Raw genomic sequence first — 18,742 nt, forward strand, 5'->3', positions numbered from 1 at the left:
GAATGGGGGTGATTTTTACTTTCTCCCTTTTGCACTGTTACCGTTTAAAATGTTACTGTTTTAATTTTATTATCAGCAAGGACAATGATACTACTTTCATTTTGAGAAGAAAACTAGACTAAGAAATATTTGGTTTATTTATTTTTAAGATATAGATTGCATCTGATTTTTTTTAAGTTCCGTTAGAGTGTCTTTATATACTTGAGAGCAGCAAACATCTTTACCTTGGGCTCTTCACTGAGGAAGAATGCAGACAGAGACCATGGTCAGACTCAGCTATAAAACATCAGCAGTTAGTTGGTATATGGTATTCCAGGGATCAGTTAGAGAGTTTTCAAGGGAGACTTAGCATGACAGATTTAAACCAAAAGAAAATGTTACCTGTCAGTGATAATCTTTTATATTTCAAATCAAAAGTTCTAGAAAAAAGCAGAGGCCCAAATTTTTATTTTAACTCAAACTGCTCAGAAAATTCAGTTACAGCTAGGAATAATATTTCTTTGGTTGCTCTTAAGCTCTCCATGTAACTGTGGGTTTTTGTGTGTTCTAAAATGACACTGTATTTCATTAGTAACTTTGAGTGCATTGAGGAGGGTGAGTGAGATGGAGAAATTAATTTAAATGTTCATTTCTAATGCTTTCTTCCCTTTTTCCTTTTACCCAAAGAACGTTTACACAGTTAGCTTCCCGAAGCCTGGTTTTGTAGAGCTGTCGCCTGTGCCTATTGATGTAGGAACAGAAATCAACCTGTCCTTCAGCACCAAGAATGAGTCTGGTATTATTCTCTTGGGAAGTGGAGGGACACCAGCGCCACCTAGGAGAAAACGAAGGCAAACTGGACAGGTACCCTCACACTTAGCTAATAATGCATTTTCCCTAATGCTTATATAAAATAATTATCTTATAGAGACTCAGGTGAAGCATTTACAGTTTATGAATTGTTTTTATATTTTTTGATTTGCATCATTTATTTCCACTATCATCTTCTTAGGACAATTATCTCCACTAGGATTTTCCTGTTGGTCAGTTCTAGGTGCAGACACACCTGTATTTACATCCATATTTCATATGGGTTTTGCATATATAAAGAGAGAAAGCTTAAAATACATTCACATTGTGTTAATCTTCTCTCTAAGTCCAATTTCCTACCAGATCTGTAGATAACCAGATGGAGTCCCTTACATTTAAATTTAAATTTAATTTTTTTTAGGATCAGCTTCCCATTTTCACTAGCTAATGTGATGCAGTCTGTTGGATCCTAACCTGCTGCACCCTCTCTGGACAGAGAGAAGGCAGAGAATAGACCTGGGCAGGAGAAGGTGAAGAGAACACAATCAACACAGGCATGGACACTAGTGACATTAAAATAAAGCCTACACAGTGTCTGCTTTGTAGAGTTGTGAGCTTTAGTTTTCATACCCCCTAGCCATTTGATTCTGTTAAAAGCCGTCTCTTAGTTGTCCCAAAACTCTTTACTGCATGGATATTCCTCCAATACTTTCAATCACATTTTTAAAGATATACATTTTTCCATTTAATCTCATTTTTCTCAGTGAAAGCATTCTTAGGAATTACCAGTATGCCATGGCCAAAGCACAGACTGATTTACAAATATAGCCTTAAATATGCATGCATTCTTGTAAATCAGGTTGTGTTGTTTGTAATTATATGTTTTCTAAAATCACTTTTAGCATTTAAAATTTAGTAATGGGTAGTCATATAATAATACTATTTTCTTCTCCCACGCAAAAAAATAAACACTAAACAAAATATGGTTGACCCTTGGACAACACAAATTGGAAGTGCACAGGTCCAGATATACACGGGTTTTATTCAATAGTAAATATAACAGTACCACACAATCCGAGGTTGGTTGAAACTGAGGATGCAGAACATCTGATACGAGGAACTGCATATAACGAGGGCTGACTATAATTTATACTCAGATTTTTGACTTCGGAGGGTCAGCGCCCCGTGTTGTTCAAAGGTCAGCTGTATTGGTAAATAAAATCCAAAGATGCATTACCATGAGTAATTTGCAATATCTCAGGAATACAAAGGTGGCTTGATTTTAGAAAATCTAAAATCATATAATCATTTTGATAAGTGCAGAGAAAACTTTTGGTAAAACTTAACAACCATTCCTGATTAAAAACAACAAAAAATGACTTGATAAACTAAGAACAGGATGGGGCTTCTTTTTTTTTTTTATAAATTTATTTATTTATTTTTTGGCTGTGTTGAGTCTTCGTTTCTGTGCGAGGGCTTTCTCCAGTTGCGGCGAGCGGGGGCCACTCTTCATCGCGGTGCGCGGGCCTCTCACTGTCACGGCCTCTCCTGTTGCGGAGCACAGGCTCCAGACGCACAGGCTCAGTAGTTGCGGCACACGGGCTTAGTCGCTCCGCGGCATGTGGGATCTTCCCAGACCAGGGCTCGAACCCGTGTCCCCTGCATTGGCAGGCAGACTCCGAACCACTGCGCCACCAGGGAAGCCCCCAGGATGGGGCTTCTTGATAGGAAAACACTATAAACATTTTCTATGAAATCAAGCCCAAGAAAAGACGAATATTATCACTGTATCGGTCTTAGCCAATACGATAACAAAAGAACAAGTAAATATAGTACAAGAACAAGTATATAATTTAAGAATAAATATAACAAAACAAATGTAAGACCTATATGGAAAAAATTACAAAACTTATTGAAAAATTACATCAGACTACTTATTATGTTAATGGAAAAACTCAGTGTTAAAAATATATCAGTTCTCCACAAAGTGATATGTAGATTCACCTTCAATGAAAATACCACCTTATCTTTCTGTAAATCAGGACAAGCTAATTCTAAAATTTATATCAAAGATCGAAAGCCCAGGGAACTCCTGAAATAGAAGAATAAGTTGGTGGACTGTCCTAGCAGATATCAGCACATTAGAAGCTAGAGTTTTGAATCATGGGAGTATGGTGTTAATTCATGGATAACTCTGTGTCAGTGGAACAGAACAGAGAGCCAAGTATACATGGAAACAACATTTGCCAATAGGTGGCATTGCACATCATTAGGGAAAAAGTGGCCCTTTCAGTGACTGATTCTGGGGCAATTGGTTATCCATACAGAAAAAAATGAACTAATTTCTACTTCATGCCAGACATAAAAATAAATTCCATGAATTAAAGCCTTACATATGAAAGGAAAAAAGTTTTTAAAGTTTAGAAGAAAATATAAAAGGATAACCTTTGATCTTAGGGAAGAAAAGGCTTTCTTTGGGAAGAAAAAAAACCAAAAAATATTTTTTGAAGAGTAGAGGGAGAAAATGTGGTATTTTATCTCATTTTTTACTATGCATAAGTACTGAATAAATATAAAATATAACTGTTCTCTTAAAGCCTTTATGTTTTAATCATAAAAATAAAATTATTTTCTCACTGCTACAAATGATAAGCTAGTTATAATAAGAGGGCCAGATCAAACATTCTGAAACAGGTTTCACTAAAGGATATGTGTTTCCTAGGTCACAGTCAAATAATTAAGCACCAGCCATCGTTTTCAGATTTCTCCTCATCAGAACTAAATAAATGGACTTGAGTCATCAGCTTTCAGGATAGTTCTTAAAATAAAACATGTTCCCATTAAAACAATTAAAATGAGAAAATATTAAGCACTATAGTACAAAGTAAATTAGAAATAACATGTTAATGTTTCAACGTTTTAATGATAATGAGTATCTAGTTTTTAAAATCTCATTGTCAATGCTATCTGAAAGAGGAAACAATGTTAAACAGTTCATGTCTGTTGTAGAATCAATACTGTTTAAATGACATACTTTATTTTTCAAAGCTACCAGTTTTGATACCCATAGGGTCATTTGTGATTATGTTCTGCTAAAGGGGTTTGAGAACTCAGTCAGCTAAAAAAATTTTAATTGAGTAGATGGCAGTTGCCCCTTTTGATGAATGGCAAGCACTAATCCAGATCCTCTGGCCATTTTGTGGTGGACACAACGCGGCATAGACGATTTTGTAAGTTATTGGAGACGTTATGATGTTTGAATGAAACCATCTCCACTACCTCAGGTGACTCGCAGAGGACCAAGTGATCACCGTGTATCAGGTGCCACCCCCCTGCTCCACAAGAAAGGGAGCAAGCGTGGCGTCAGCTTTGGGGACAAGGACTGCATTCAAGCTCCCTGGGGTTCATGAACTGATCTCAAAACCATACTGTTTCTATAGTAACAGTGGCAAAAAGAAAGCAGTCCTGTTTGTAGATGAAAAATTGTCTTCCTTCTTTCTAAATGTGGGAGACAAGTTACATGTTGATAGCAATCTATTCCACCAGTCTGGAGAACGAATTGAAATCTAAACACTCAAAATGCCGTGAGGTTGGGAGTCAGACCTCATTCCCAGAAGCTAGCTGTCTGTTTGTGAATACAAGGGAGAGGGATTTTATTGACACTCTTTATTTTCTGATGGGTTTTGTGAGTTAGAAGCCCAGTGCCAGCACAACTGTTCCTTTCAGCATTGCAAATCTGCTTTGCAGAGACTGCTATGTTACTATCTCCACTTTCCACATCATCTAACAAGCAAAAATGGTAAATGATTAAAAAGCTATTTCCAGCTGCTTTAAATACTCTTTTTAAGAAAATACTGAGTCTTAACTTCTCAGGTAAGATCTCAGAGCGGATGAATACACAGTTCTGTCAGGGAACTAAGCTGAGACTCCTCTTTAATCTTCAATGACCATTTGCTATTGCAGGCCTATTATGCGATATTCCTGAACAAGGGTCGTCTGGAAGTGCATCTCTCCACAGGGGCACGAACAATGAGGAAAATTGCCGTCAAACCAGAGCCGAGTCTGTTTCACGACGGGAGAGAACATTCTGTTCATGTAGAGAGAACTAGAGGGTAACAATAGTCCTAACGACTGACTGTACTGTCATAACTAACGCGAACTCCTTTGCTTGCCTTAGTCCTTTACTGGACCTTTGTGTGTGTATGGACATACGATGCATTGCAAAACTATCAAGTAGTTTAATTTCATCTTCTTTATATTTCATACTTCGGGAACCTCATTTCCCTTGACCCTTAGGAGTTTTGTTCTTAACGTTTTTATGCTAGGTGGTTCTCCTCTCCACCTTTGGAAAAACCAAATGCATCTTCTGAAGCGTAGATAAGAAAACTCTCTCCCTCCTCACCTCTCAAATACTCTCTCCTCAAGTAGGGCATGCGCATGGTGAAACGCACAGAACAGCTCAGCTGGAGCCACCAGCCTTTGGCAGCTGCTGTTTCATTCAGGTTCCAAAGCAGTTATGGCAACTGCTTAGAAATCTGTCACAGATACAGAGCGCGGCCGCGGCTGCAGGACCCACGGAGCACGGTTCTGCGCATGCCTCGTCCCCGGCCCTCACCCCCCTACCCCCCGCCAAGGGGTTCTGGGTCCCTGCTGGACGGCTCCGTGAGGGAACAGAGTTGAGAGAGGGAAGGGAGAAGGGGGAGAAGGCTGCTGTCCTGCCATCCATGCACGGTGGCTGCCTTTCTGCAGATCCACCAGAGCACCTGCTTCCCAGCCCTGAGTCAGGGAATTGCTTATTAGTGTTATAAGCTGATTTATCATTTCTTCAGCATGCTATAGTATTTCATACTTACTTTATTGGGGAAGTCATTTGGTTTTTTTTTTTTCATCAAAATGTTGTATGACAACTCAGAGAGGTAATGAACTTAGAAGAACAATTAGAGAAAAAGAAAACAGAAACCCAGAGACTTCAGACCTCCAGACCCACAATCCATTTTATTAGACTGAAGACATAGAAGAGAACTGGAAATCAAATCTGATGAAAACTCAAAACACAGAGAATACTTTTAAACACAACAACAGTATGAATGTGTAGCAAAAGTTCAAGTAAACAGATGTTATTCTGTACTTAAAGACTTCCATTTTCTAATCATCCTCTTGTGTGGATAACAGTTTAAATAAGTAATAAGAATGCCTTTTCTTCTAAGTAAGTGATGAAGCTCTCCTTGGTTCATGTTTTTCTATTACATAGAGCATTAGGTTGTGGGATGAATTGATACTAAGCCTTCTTACAGAGTATCTTCTGAGATGTTTAGAAACCATGATTAAGACAAATGAGGGATCAATATTTGGACAAACTAAGAACTTTTACTAATCTTATAGGCACATATTGCAGTCATGGTCTCTGAAGAGAAATGCAAACTGAATTTTCTCATTTGAATCTTAGGGAATGCTCTAGAATACTGATTTTACATGTCTTCTAGACTAGATTTCAGGTCCTATATTAGTCCTTCTCATTGTAGGAAATACTTTCTAAAGTCTTTAAATTTTAAATAACTTCAAGAAGCAAATGCGGATCTGATAAATATAGTTGACAAAAAAATCATCCAAATATGTTATTTTGTAGAGAAAGAATTCTGACATTCTCAAGTGCATTATGATGTTATGCTAAGGTGTCCTTTTAACAGGTGTGTCTCTTCAAGAAGGGTATTTTATTATGCCAGCTTCACAGCTGTTGGCCATCAATCCAACCTTTATTTGATTAAGCTCAGTGTATAGTGCATCCCCTGAAAACTGGTCATTCAGTTAATTGGCCATATAAACAAACAGTTTTACTATTCACTGTTAATTAAAGGATAATGTATTGGACATATTAGTGGGTTGTCACTGCAGTCTGTGGCAAAGCAAGAATTCATTTGCACCGTAATGTCTCATTCAGCACTCTGAGGTCAAAAAACAATCATCACCTATCCTTTAGGCGAGCACTTCAATTAACTGATTAACTAGAGATCACTAATGACCCTAAGAACATCTCCCAGAAACATATTTTAATGCTTCATATCAATTCTATGGCATGCTGTGTGTCAAATACCAAACAAAGATTATGTCCTTTAGTCATTCTAAATGTGTGTGAGATCTGTATTAATATCCTTTCATCACAGATGAGGATATATTAACTAATTTGCCCCAAATCACATAGCTAGTAAATAACAGAGGCAGGATTTAAACCCAGATATACTTGACTTTAACACCCCCATCTGTGCTCACCTGCTATTTATTGTTACCCTTTTTGTGACCTCAGAGATTTGTATTACTTCATGTTGATCATGATACTCCTATTAACTTGGAAATATTTGCTTTCTTCCAACACTATTTAGACCATAAATGTCGATTGTTATTTCTTTTCTTAAAACTCTGGATAAGATGGCAATTTTAATACCATTAATACCACCTCATAAAATCAATAGATTTTTACCAAATAGAGAGGCAAACTTTTCAATATTACTCTTGCCCTTTTCTCTCCCTCTCTGGCTCTCTTTACCCGTCCTCCCACATTCTCTCTCCTTTTCTATCCCTTCCTCTGCAAAAATTTCACTCCCTTCACTTTGGTATCTAATTTCCCAGTACTCCAGTGACCTCTGCCTTTTATAACTGCTTGGCCCTCTGATCTTCCACCTGGAGTCCACCTCAGTGGCCAGTAGTTCTAACTGGATGAAAACAGTAAACCCTAAGAGCCTGGGGTAGACGTTTAGGCAAGTAGGTATTCTCCTACATGAAAGCATTCTTCACACAGGTACAGAATTAGGCTGAAGACCACAAAGTTGTAGCAAATATTTCAGGAGTAATTTGAGGTTTCCAGAAAGGGATCATGGTTTGGACACTGCAACCCAAATATTTCTTTCTTACCATCAACTTAAAAATTTTCAGATTTTGTTTCTCATGTAAATTGCAAATACCAGGGCACTTCTCTTAATATCTTTTACCAGGTACGCAGTTCATTTGGTGGTGGTTTGAAAAAAATCTTAGATCAATATTCCATACAAATAAATAGAATTTAAGTAATAAAATATTTAATTATAAAACTTCAAGAATCAACTATTGAAATTTTAAGGAAATTCAGCTGACCTATCACAATACTAACAGTAATGTAATGATTCTTATAATGCTTTTTGCACATACTAGGTCCACAGTAAAGAGTTTTTGAATAGATACTTTTTAAAAAGGAAATGCACCAGAATCAGAGAGGACATGTAAGTAATATCCCTATTTACAAAGAACTAAATCAATGACCTAGATTTGATGCTCCTAGGATGTAAAATACAAACTGGATTCAGCTATAGTCTTCTAGCAATTCCCTTATTGAGTAATACAGACTCAGCACAATGCCTTAGTTAAGGCTTTCCATGGTTCGAAATAGGTGTTCTTATCCTCATTTTATAAATGAATGAAATGAGACTGAGCAAGATTAAATAACTGGCCCAAGGTCACACAGCTAGTAAGCTTCCATACTAGTGCTTAATTCCAGTCTGTTCCTTCTGAAAGCTCAGGCTCATTCTACATCTCCACCCTATGATCCAGTAAGAAAGGACCATTGCTATGGTCCTTGGCCCAGAGTCTGGCAGAACATCAATGTATCATTTCCCCTATTTTGCCTTTGAAACTAAACCCAATCTGCTCCCTCTATACCTCCTGAATAATGACATTTTGAGCCACAACAATATCTATTCTTTGTCTTATTCTCTTACATTTGAATTGTCCCAAAGTGGGCCAGTTGTTCAGTGCCATTTCAGAGCATCTTTGCCCTAGTTCATTGTTTCTAATTCTACATGTGGTTTTTCTTCTTTCTAAAATCAAGTAAAATGGCATTTTAGAACTGAGTTTTCCACCTAAGTACTTAGGATTTTCTCCTCAGATGTGAAATAAGTTTTCAGTAATACATTTGTGATCCTCGGGCTATTGACTAACCCTTATGACTAAGAGCCCCATGCTGACTACTGGGACTAAAGTTTAAAATCTGCTTCTAGAACAAAAGAGAAAATGCCTTTGGTCATTTTCATCAGCAGAATTCTTTGTCTCCTGATTCTCTGCCCCAGAATCCACAGAGTGAATAAGTAGCATGAGGTGCTCAATTAGTAATGTGTGAGTTGTCTCTCATAAGCAAATTAGGGAAATTAATGAAACAGCCGCTAAGGAAAATCATTGCTGAGAACAGTTAGCATGGTATTCTGGCCTGCCTCTTCTATTCAAAAGCCAGCAGCTACATTCTTTATAAAACATCCTATAAGTGTTTGCTGTTGATTCCTGCAATCTAAGCTCTCAGGAGTACAGTTTGTTCCCTAGCAAGACGATAGGAGCTAGCACAAAGCAAGAAATAAAGAGCTAAACAAAATGTGACCCCATGCTGTGCTAAACCGACTGAGCCTCCTGCGATTAGACATTACTACCCCTTACAGAAGCCTCTGCTCCACAGGCTCACGTGTAAGGCCGCTGTTGTCAACCACCACCAGAGGCTAGTGTTGCAGCTGCACCATTGCCTTGTTTCCGGACACTCTGAGGGAGAGTTTACAAGGGAGGCAGAGGGACGAGATCCTGAGAAACAGTACTGTTTGCTTAGTGTCGAATCCCTAATCATCAAACTTGGCTCTCTTAACAGCTTCAGGAAGGAGGGGTGCGGGGTGGCAGGAAAGAGTTGGATTTCCGGTTGTGTTGGACGTTGTGTGTTTTATACTTGTTTATTTTCTATGTTTATCAGCATCTTTACTGTTCAAGTTGATGAAGACAGAAGGCATGTGCAAAATCTGACAGTAGAACAGGCGATAGAAGTTAAAAAGCTTTTCGTCGGGGGTGCTCCACCTGAATTTCAACCTTCCCCACTCAGAAATATTCCTCCTTTTGAAGGCTGTATATGGAACCTTGTTATAAACTCTGTGTAAGTGAATCTCCTTGTTACTAATTTTTTTTTTTTTTTTGGTATGAACATCACTGTTGCATCTACACTATCTAAAACCATAGGGGGGAGGAAACAGTGAAGAACTTCAAGTTAGATTTTTTTTTTTTAATTGCACTGATGACCTTTAAAATGGGAAAGGGGAAATTTGATGTCATGGTAAGGAAGCAGGATAATGAAAAATAGGAGAAAGTATTGAATTTTAATTATATTCCCTTAGCCCTATGGACTTTGCACAGTCTGTATCCTTCAAAAATGCAGACATCGGTCGCTGTGCCCATCAGAAACCACCTGAGGATGAAGATGGAGCAGTTCCAGCTGAAACAGTTCTCCAGCCAGAGCCAGTTCCCACCCCAGCCGTACCTGCACCCACCCCATTTCTGGCACATGTAAGTGTTTACATCCCATTGCTTTCTTATTTTAACCCTGGGTTTTTAGTCATTTTCAGAACAAAGGTTATTCAGGATATCTAGTATACTCTACTGCTAGAATTAGAGGAAGGGTCACCTGTCTATGAAAACCTTTTCTCCTTACATCTTCCTTGGATTACTTTCTTTTATATATCTGTTCTCCTTTAATTTTCCTGTTTATAAAATGGCATGTGTTTTCAGTTGAAAAGTTAGCACAGAAATGTCTACAGAATCAAGAATAAAACCCACCTACCATAGCACCACACAGAGGCAACCATATGGATTTTCAGCCCCTTTTATTTGCATTTTGCATAGTAGATCGCATCATGCATACAATTTGGTATTCTGTTTTTTAAAACCAGTAATACATAATTAAAATCATTTCTAAACATCATGCACATGTGCATATCTAATATGATTACATGTGTATGTGTATATGTGTTTGTGTGACAGAGAGACACACACAAAATACTTCATAGCACGGGAGGTAGTATATCCTTGATTAGAGCGTGGGTTCCAGAGTCAGACTGCCTGGGTTCAAATCCCAGCACTCTAACCTACCGTCTTTATGAATGTGGGAAAGCTACTTGGCTAATCTATTCCCCTCAGTTTCCTCATCTGTACAATGAGTATACTAACAACACATATATCAAAGAGTCATTATGAGGATTTAAAAAAATGTTTATTAAACCCCTAGCATATACTAAGCATTTAATAAATGGCATAATTACTATACAGTAATGATCATAATGACTGCTTTTTAACAATTTCTCTTCAATATTATTGTAATTTTCCTAACAGCTGTGTAAAATATATACCTATATACCATCATCCCATTTTTAGTTGAGTTAATAAGAATTAGCTAGCCAAAGTAATACACCCAGACACAGCCAGTAAGTGATAGGATAGGAATTTTGATCCAGTGGGTCTGATTATACAATCTGGTTCCTTATCACTGCAACACTTTGTGAAGCCAAATAATCATCTTTTAGGAAAACTGGCCATTTATTCCAAGCATCATTTCCTCCTCTGTAAAATGTGGATATTACACCTACCTTGCCTGCTGATGGGATTATTGTAAGAATCAAATGAGGTAATGTGCGTGGAAGTTCTTTGAAAAGTGGAAGAAGCACACACACATAGATACTGTGAGGAATCCCTGCATTTACTAAGTAACTGTATAGTATGTGTCCAGTATTCTGCCGGGCACTGTATATCCATTATTTCATTTGATTCTCACAAGCTATTACTTGTTTTATTTATGTTTATTTATATCATTGGAAGTATTATTAGCCCCAGTTCACAGAAGAAAATACCTACAATCACACAGCACAGCTAGCAAGTGAAAGGCTGTCAGTCATTTGGGGATTAGTTCAAGGAGTTGATTTTCTCCTAAGGCCTCACTGAGATCTGCCACATGGACTTTAGAATGTTTCCTTAGCTCTTTCATAACGTGGCCTTTCCTTAGCTCTTTCATAACGTGGCCTTATGCTCGATTTCCCCCAGCAAAGGGAAGGCTAATGATCCTCCCTCCCTTCTGCCTCATGTACTGTTCTCTAGACTGTTATCCCTCGTGTCTGTTCCCTGGACTCAGGAAAGTGTTTTCAGCTGAAGAATTTAAAAACACCATGGTTAAAATAAACGTTTTTGACCTTGGATCCAAATGTCCATTTGGATTCTATAGGACAGTGGATCCTAAATTCTGAACAACTGACTTAGAATTATAAATAGTAATTAGCAGAAGCCCTAGAGACCAGCTGGTCCAATCACCATCTTAATACATGAACCTTTTTATATGATACTTGATGTGGACTTACAGCCTTTGCTTGAACAGTCCATTGACAAGGATTTTCCAGTGTTATGATGAGGCAGGCTCTAGGTGTTAGAAAGCCATTGGTTATAATGAAGTAAAACTGCATCCCTATAACCTCTACGTAATGATTGTGTTTCTGTAGCCAAACACGTTATATCTTCTCTAACACCCCTTCAAGCATTTGAAAAACAGCTAAGTGTTCTCCTTTCCCAGACTGAATATTCCATTATCTCAAGCATTCTTCTTAATTCTTACTTTCTAATTCCCATATTCACACTGATAATATTCTTTTTTTTTACATCTTTATTGGAGTATAATTGCTTTACAATGGTGTGTTAGTTTCTGCTTTATAACAAAGTGAATCAGTTATACATATACATATGTCCCCATATCTCTTCCCTCTTGCGTCTCCCTCCCTCCCTATCCCACCCCTCTAGGTGGTCACAAAGCATCGAGCTATCTCCCTGTGCTATGTGGCTGCTTCCCACTAGCTATCTATCTATTTTAGGTTTGGTAGTGTATATATGTCCATGCCACTCTCTCGCTTTGTCACAGCTTACCCTCCCCTCCCCATATCCTCAAGTCCATTCTCTAGTAGGTCTGTGTCTTTATTCCTGTCTTACCCCTAGGTTCTTCATGATATTTTTTTTCTTAAATTCCATATACATGTGCTAGCATACGGTATTTGTCTTTCTCTTTCTGAATTACTTCACTCTGCATGACAGACTCTAGGTCCATCCACCTCATTACAAATAGCTCAATTTCATTTCTTTTTATGGCTGAGTAATATTCCATTGTATATATGTGCCACATCTTCTTTATCCATTCATCCGATGATGGACACTTAGGTTGCTTCCATCTCCTGGCTATTGTAAATAGAGCTGCAATGAACATTTTGGTACATGACTCTTTTTGAATTATGGTTTTCTCAGGGTATGTGCCCAGTAGTGGGATTGCTGGGTCACGTGGTAGTTCTATTTGTCGTTTTTTAAGGAACCTCCATACTGTTCTCCATATACACTGATAATATTCTTACATTTGAAATATCTCTTTCAAAATATGGCACCTAGAATAGACCATACTACTCAAAATGGAGTGCCCAGTTCAGAGAACAGCAGAGTTCCTCCTTTCACTGGTCTGTCATCATATTCTACTAACACACCTGGGAATGTTTTAATGTTTTACACGGATGGAACATGCCATTAGTTCATCATTAGGTACCATATTCGGTCAACCAAAACCTTGAGGGCCTTTGTATCACTTGAACTTCTCTTGAATCAGGTCCCTCAGCCAGTCCACATTGAATTGGTCTGGTTTATTGGTGACTAACACTGCTGGTCCTCAGTGATCACCTTTCTTTTCTTAGTTATGTTTCTAAAACACAAACTTTGTTTTGGGGCTTCCCTGGTGGCGCAGTGGTTGAGAGTCCGCCTGCCGATGCAGGGGACACGGGTTCGTGCCCCGGTCTGGGAAGATCCCACATGCCGCGGAGCGGTTGGGCCCGTGAGCCATGGCCGTTGAGCCTGCGCTCCGCAACGGGAGAGGCCACAACAGTGAGAGGCCCACGTACAGCACAAAAAAAAAAAAAAAAAAAAAAAAAAAAAAAAAACAAAAAACTTTGTTTTATAGGAAGTCTCAAGCATATCCTTCTGTGGTTTCTAGAGATCACATTTTTTCCCTTTTTCTGAAAACAAAGGTACTTTCCCATCTGGACTGGAGATTTTTAACTCATTTAAGTTTTCTTGTAACCTTCTGTTCTTATTCCAGTTTCCATTTTCTCTCAGCAGTATATGTTTTAACTTCTCCAAAAAAGAGCATTCCACTTAGTAGATAAGACAAAAGCAAAAGAGAGGTTGAGTAGCAGTCCCGTGCATTGCTACAGAAAGACTCATAGAACATCAGATCTTGCACATTATAATTATTTATGACTATATGGTCAAAATTACATATTTTAGAATTTTTCATCTCTATTGGGCTGTACTGTATTTTCAGGGTTTCAGATCATGAAACCATACATATCTCCTCCTTTAATCTGATTTCTTTCCCTTGTCTTCATTCTTTATTTTTTGTGTATGTAGAGAGAAGTGTCAGCTTTTTAAAGGCTACTTAAAGGTTTGACAATTTATTTCATGACAAATATTTATTAAAAGGCTACTAAATGCAAAGATGAATAAGACAGTTATGACATTTATTTTATGACAAATATTTATTAAGAGCCTACCAGAGAAAGAGAAACTGAGAGACATATTTGAGGAAGTAGACATTAACATAAATAACACAGTAAGCAAATATGTGTAGAGGTCAGTCAGGATAAATGCCAGTATGGGCTGCAAACACAACCTGCTAGCTTCCAAGACTGAAAATTAGAAGCATGGCAGGGGACACCGTTAAACTCCATCCAAACAAAATGGGTAGTGGTACCTAGAAGTGTGAAAACAGGTCCATAAAATGCAAATTTTAATATGCCACCATCCTCTTATACTTAAAATCTTTCAATTGAAACAATATAAAATGAGGATGACATACTTATGACATTATGTTTAGTAGGGAAAGCAGGATATAAAACTCTGTATACTGCATAATCATGTCTATATCAATAGCTAGAAAAATGCATAAGAAAAACCTTTCCAAGAAATGCATCAGATGCTAACAGCAGAGGTATATGGTCCAGAGATGATCTTCATCATTTCAAAAAAACATTCTTAAATGTGTTTTGCTTTCATAAATATTTAAAAAGATAAATTAAAAGCAGTGGTCTTTCAACCTTGATTCCTCCACAACATCCAGGTATATAGCTGATTTCTTCACTGGGGAAGAGGGACATGGTACGTGATCCCCTCTCAGCTACTTTGCGTTGAGAGTCACTGAGGAAATAAACTGGGTCTTTAATCCAAGTTATCCATGATACGGGTCTGCCTGCCTGTCTTGGTAGAGCCCACCTACCTTTACTCAGTGAACTCAGTGGGGCTCACTGAATAACTTCCTGTCCTCTCTAAATTTAAGTAAGCTCACTGAAAAATGAGGATAATATCTATCCTGAGGATTATCATGGACTAAATTATACACTGTGTGCAAAGCACCCAGCACCATGCCTGGCTCACAGCAACACTCCATCATTCCTCTAAGGGAACTAGTGAGTTCACGCTGTTAGGGTGAGATCAAGTGCTAGGAAAAGGAGGGTGAGCATTCCTTTTTAAACAAACTCCAACACGATATGGTTATGATCTCTCAAGTCTCCTATCATTTTCAATTCTCACCATTTTCTTTTCGTGTTTTAAAATCAGAATTCAGAATTTTAAGAATTTAAGCATTATGACTTACACATTAATTCCAGAAGTGGGAACTACCTACCTATATGTTTCTTATTTGTTCTAGCACAGTTGACAGAAACCCTCTCCTATTCTCAGTTCCTTTAGTTTTCTTCTTTATGCCATCGAACCCCTCCCCATCAGCAACTTACAGCAACAGGATGACATTCACTCTCCTCCAAGGCAATTTAAGAGTATCTTGAGAAAGCCCTGCCCTGTGAAATGGATTATGTCAATCCTATTATTAATACATGCCAGAACATCATAGATCAGAGAGCATATTTTATGCGTATTATCTCATTTGATAGTGTGATAGCCTGTCTTTTCTTTATACTTTTATTCTTCAGCCCATTTAGAGCTGGATAAAACATTTCTACATGTTATATTTGTGGCTATTTCTCGTGGAGGATGGGAGGGATTAAGAGTGTGGACTTCTAGTATTACAGAAAATTGTCAAACTGTGACAGGTTCTCAGCAGGTATATATGGCGTTTATACCAAGTCTTTACAAGCAGCATGGCCTGTGTGGATTTGTATACAGTAAGCTGGCTGCATGTTTTTTGGGTTTTTTTACTTGAAGTTTATTGGAAAGTTGAACTTTGAACTTTAAATTTTAAAATGTGAATAACTAAGAAGAGCAGCATAAACAGCCATGAAGAGTCCCTGTGCTGTTCGGGGCTCTTGGGGAGTTGGGGGAAAGAAGTGAGCAGAGAAGGAAAGAATAGAGCAAAAGAAAGCTCTTCCTCCAGCAGATTGAATGCTGTGATTTTAAAAGCTAAGTACAGTCCCGGCCAAAGAATAAATCAATTGGATACTGATATGTATTTAAAGGGGAAACATACACTTTCCATACTGCAAAGAATTACTGTTCAGGCATTAGTGTGTAAATAGTGCCGCAAATGCCCACTACTTAGCAAAAAAGATTATATGCAGGGTGTTAGCAAATGCCCACTACTTAGCAAAAAAGCTTATGTGCAGGGAGTTAACATAACTCAGTTTCTCAGTAAACAGCTTGAATAGGGATTTTGTATTTCAGAATATTAAAGTCAGTGCTGTAAAATGTATCTTCCGCTTAGTATTCATGACAAAAGATAAGCATCACAAAGAAGCAACCAACTTCGCAAATGTCATTTTAGCCCACATTTGTTAGAGGATTTTTGACTCATGAAAGAAGAAAATGATGCTATTTTAAATTAATTTTGTACTGAAGTATAGTTGAGTTACAATATTACATTATTTTCAGGTGTACAGCATAGTGAACCAGTATTTTTTGCAGATTATACTCCAATGATGCAATTTTTATATCATTCATCATTTGGTGCTTTCAAGAACAGAGATGGCAGTTTTGATCAATGCAACTGAAGTCTCTACTCTGCACCAATCTAGAGTCAAGGAATGCTTATCCACCAATCATATGCCATCCTGAATCCAATAACTCATTTCCAAATGTCAGCCAACAATCTTCAGTCGGAAATGACCATGCTTTATTCTGATCTGAAATTAATTAACAATATGAAGGTGAAAATGTTAAGCTCCATTACTAACCTGCGGCTCTACCCACTTGCGTAAACATGGCTATGGGCAGCATGGCTTCCTTCAGAATCCTCTCCAGCTGTGTCCCTGTTCTCACCAACAGGTGCAGGGCCACATTTAGACTCTCCACCGAAGTCTTGTCTGCCCACATCTTGTCACCTGCCAAGCAGAGACAAATAAGGAGCAAGCACATCCTGTCCCCTATTTTCCCCCATATGTACTTTAAAGAGTCCCCACAAGGTGGCAGGATTGTAACATGCTGAGATTGATGAGCCACTGCTATTTGTATTATTGTTTTAACACATTTCAGAGATCAGTGTTTCCAAAATAACACAGGTAATGTATCACATCCATAAAGATGATGCCCCCCCCTCGAGCTCACACTGGCTTGGAGGAGGACGATTCATCTTTCAACAGCCATTCTTTAAAGGTTCCTTAAAATTACCTCATTAGAAGACCCTTCCTCTTACCTTAGATTTCTATGGGTAGCAGGGTTGAAAATGTCCTTAATGACAAGACCATTTTATTCTCGTGCAAACCTTGGGGCATTATCTATTCCATCTCACATGGTCCCTCTTTTTTTTTTTTTTGCGGTACGCGGGCCTCTCACTGTTGTGGTCTCTCCCGTTGCGGAGCACAGGCTCCGGATGCGCAGGCTCAGCGGCCATGGCTCACGGGCCCAGCTGCTCCGCGGCATGTGGGATCTTCCCGGACTGGGGCACGAACCTGTGTCCCCTTCATCGGCAGGCAGACTCCCAACCACTGTGCCACCAGGGAAGCCCTCACATGGTCCCTCTTTAAAATGCTATTAGAAGTAAAAGAGCTGCTTGAGTGGCCAGGTGAGGAGCTCCACCCTCTGTGGGGTGTGAGGGACAAGGAAGAGGCACAATCCATCCCGCCTCCCCTTAACCAAGTGAGAGGAGACATCTAGGCTTTCACCAAAAACATTACCAGATTAGAGACTGTTGGAGAATTGTCTTCCCATTTGAATCCTAAAGTAGATACACAGAAAATCCTCTTACACTGGAACCTCTCTGTCCTCTGTCAACTGCCAGTTTTATAAAGGAAGGTGATAGTTTATTTAAACTGTTTCCCTAATATCCATCCCATTGCAAATCGATGACAGTAAATGTCAACTCGGATGTCCTTAAAGAACAATGAACTTACATAACGGCTTTATACTTTGAGTTTACCTAACAGAGTGATGCATTTGTTATCACTTTCTTCTATAAAACTGGCCAATCTGAGAACACAGTTTTATTAGCCACTGTTTCCACCTGCTTCTCAGGATCCACCTGTTGTAAAAGTGAAGCAGGAGCCTCTCCGGGTAACACTATTCTTCCTAAATTTCAGGTGGGTGTATGTACCATGTAACACTTCTAAACAGGACCCTTCCAAAGTCAAAGGTTTTTCTAAAACAATGTAAGCAGGGCCTTTTTCATCTAGAAAATCTGATAACATGTAGCAGAGCTGCTCAGCTCAAGACCAGTGTTGGAAATCACGTGTCCAGTCTACCAGCAAGCAAGGTTAGCATGGTGTTCAGGCCACAATGCCCTAAACATGTAAAGACAAAAGGTCTCCACGACAAATAGCTGCTACCAATAAAAGACCTACTCTTTACAATAGCCACTTTGATAATTTTAAAAATTACATTAGAAAAGTTGTTTTATATTAACATATATTTGTAGCCACTAGACAATGTTAACAATAACACGGAAATAACCTGCTGGTGGTTTCCTTTTAGGCTACGCATTATAGTTCCCTAATTCCTCCACATCCAGTGACCTTTTCAATCCCTCAGTTTTCAGAGCTGAGGGTTTAGAGATATTTTAGCTAAATTCTGCCCCTGATGGACTCCCAGCAGGTTGGAGTCTCTTCGAGATTTCTGAGGAAGATGGCAGGCTACTTACGTGTGTTGTGATGGTCCTCGCTACAGGAAATAT

The 18,742-nt window shown here is 38.6% G+C and overlaps 1 protein-coding gene and 1 long non-coding RNA gene across 2 annotated transcripts in view; one reads left to right on the top strand and one right to left on the bottom strand.

Moving 5' to 3' along the window:
* Positions 1-18,742, top strand: part of LAMA2 (laminin subunit alpha 2) — a 611,700-nt gene that overhangs the window by 570,303 nt on the left and 22,655 nt on the right. Inside the window, exons 54-57 of the mRNA XM_081251375.1 lie at positions 667-843; positions 4,753-4,901; positions 9,542-9,718; positions 9,957-10,125. Coding sequence (XP_081107501.1) covers positions 667-843; positions 4,753-4,901; positions 9,542-9,718; positions 9,957-10,125 — 672 coding nt within the window. The remainder of the gene's footprint in view (positions 1-666; positions 844-4,752; positions 4,902-9,541; positions 9,719-9,956; positions 10,126-18,742) is intronic.
* Positions 2,503-17,494, bottom strand: LOC308626399. The gene is made up of 3 exons (XR_014017239.1): positions 17,270-17,494; positions 16,812-16,958; positions 2,503-2,537 (listed from the first exon to the last, which is right to left on the bottom strand). It is a non-coding gene; the product is annotated as an uncharacterized lncRNA (long non-coding RNA).

The sequence above is a fragment of the Mesoplodon bidens genome, assembly GCF_964165515.1.
Source record: "Mesoplodon bidens genome assembly, chromosome: 12".
In the NCBI taxonomy this organism is placed as follows: domain Eukaryota; kingdom Metazoa; phylum Chordata; class Mammalia; order Artiodactyla; family Ziphiidae; genus Mesoplodon; species Mesoplodon bidens.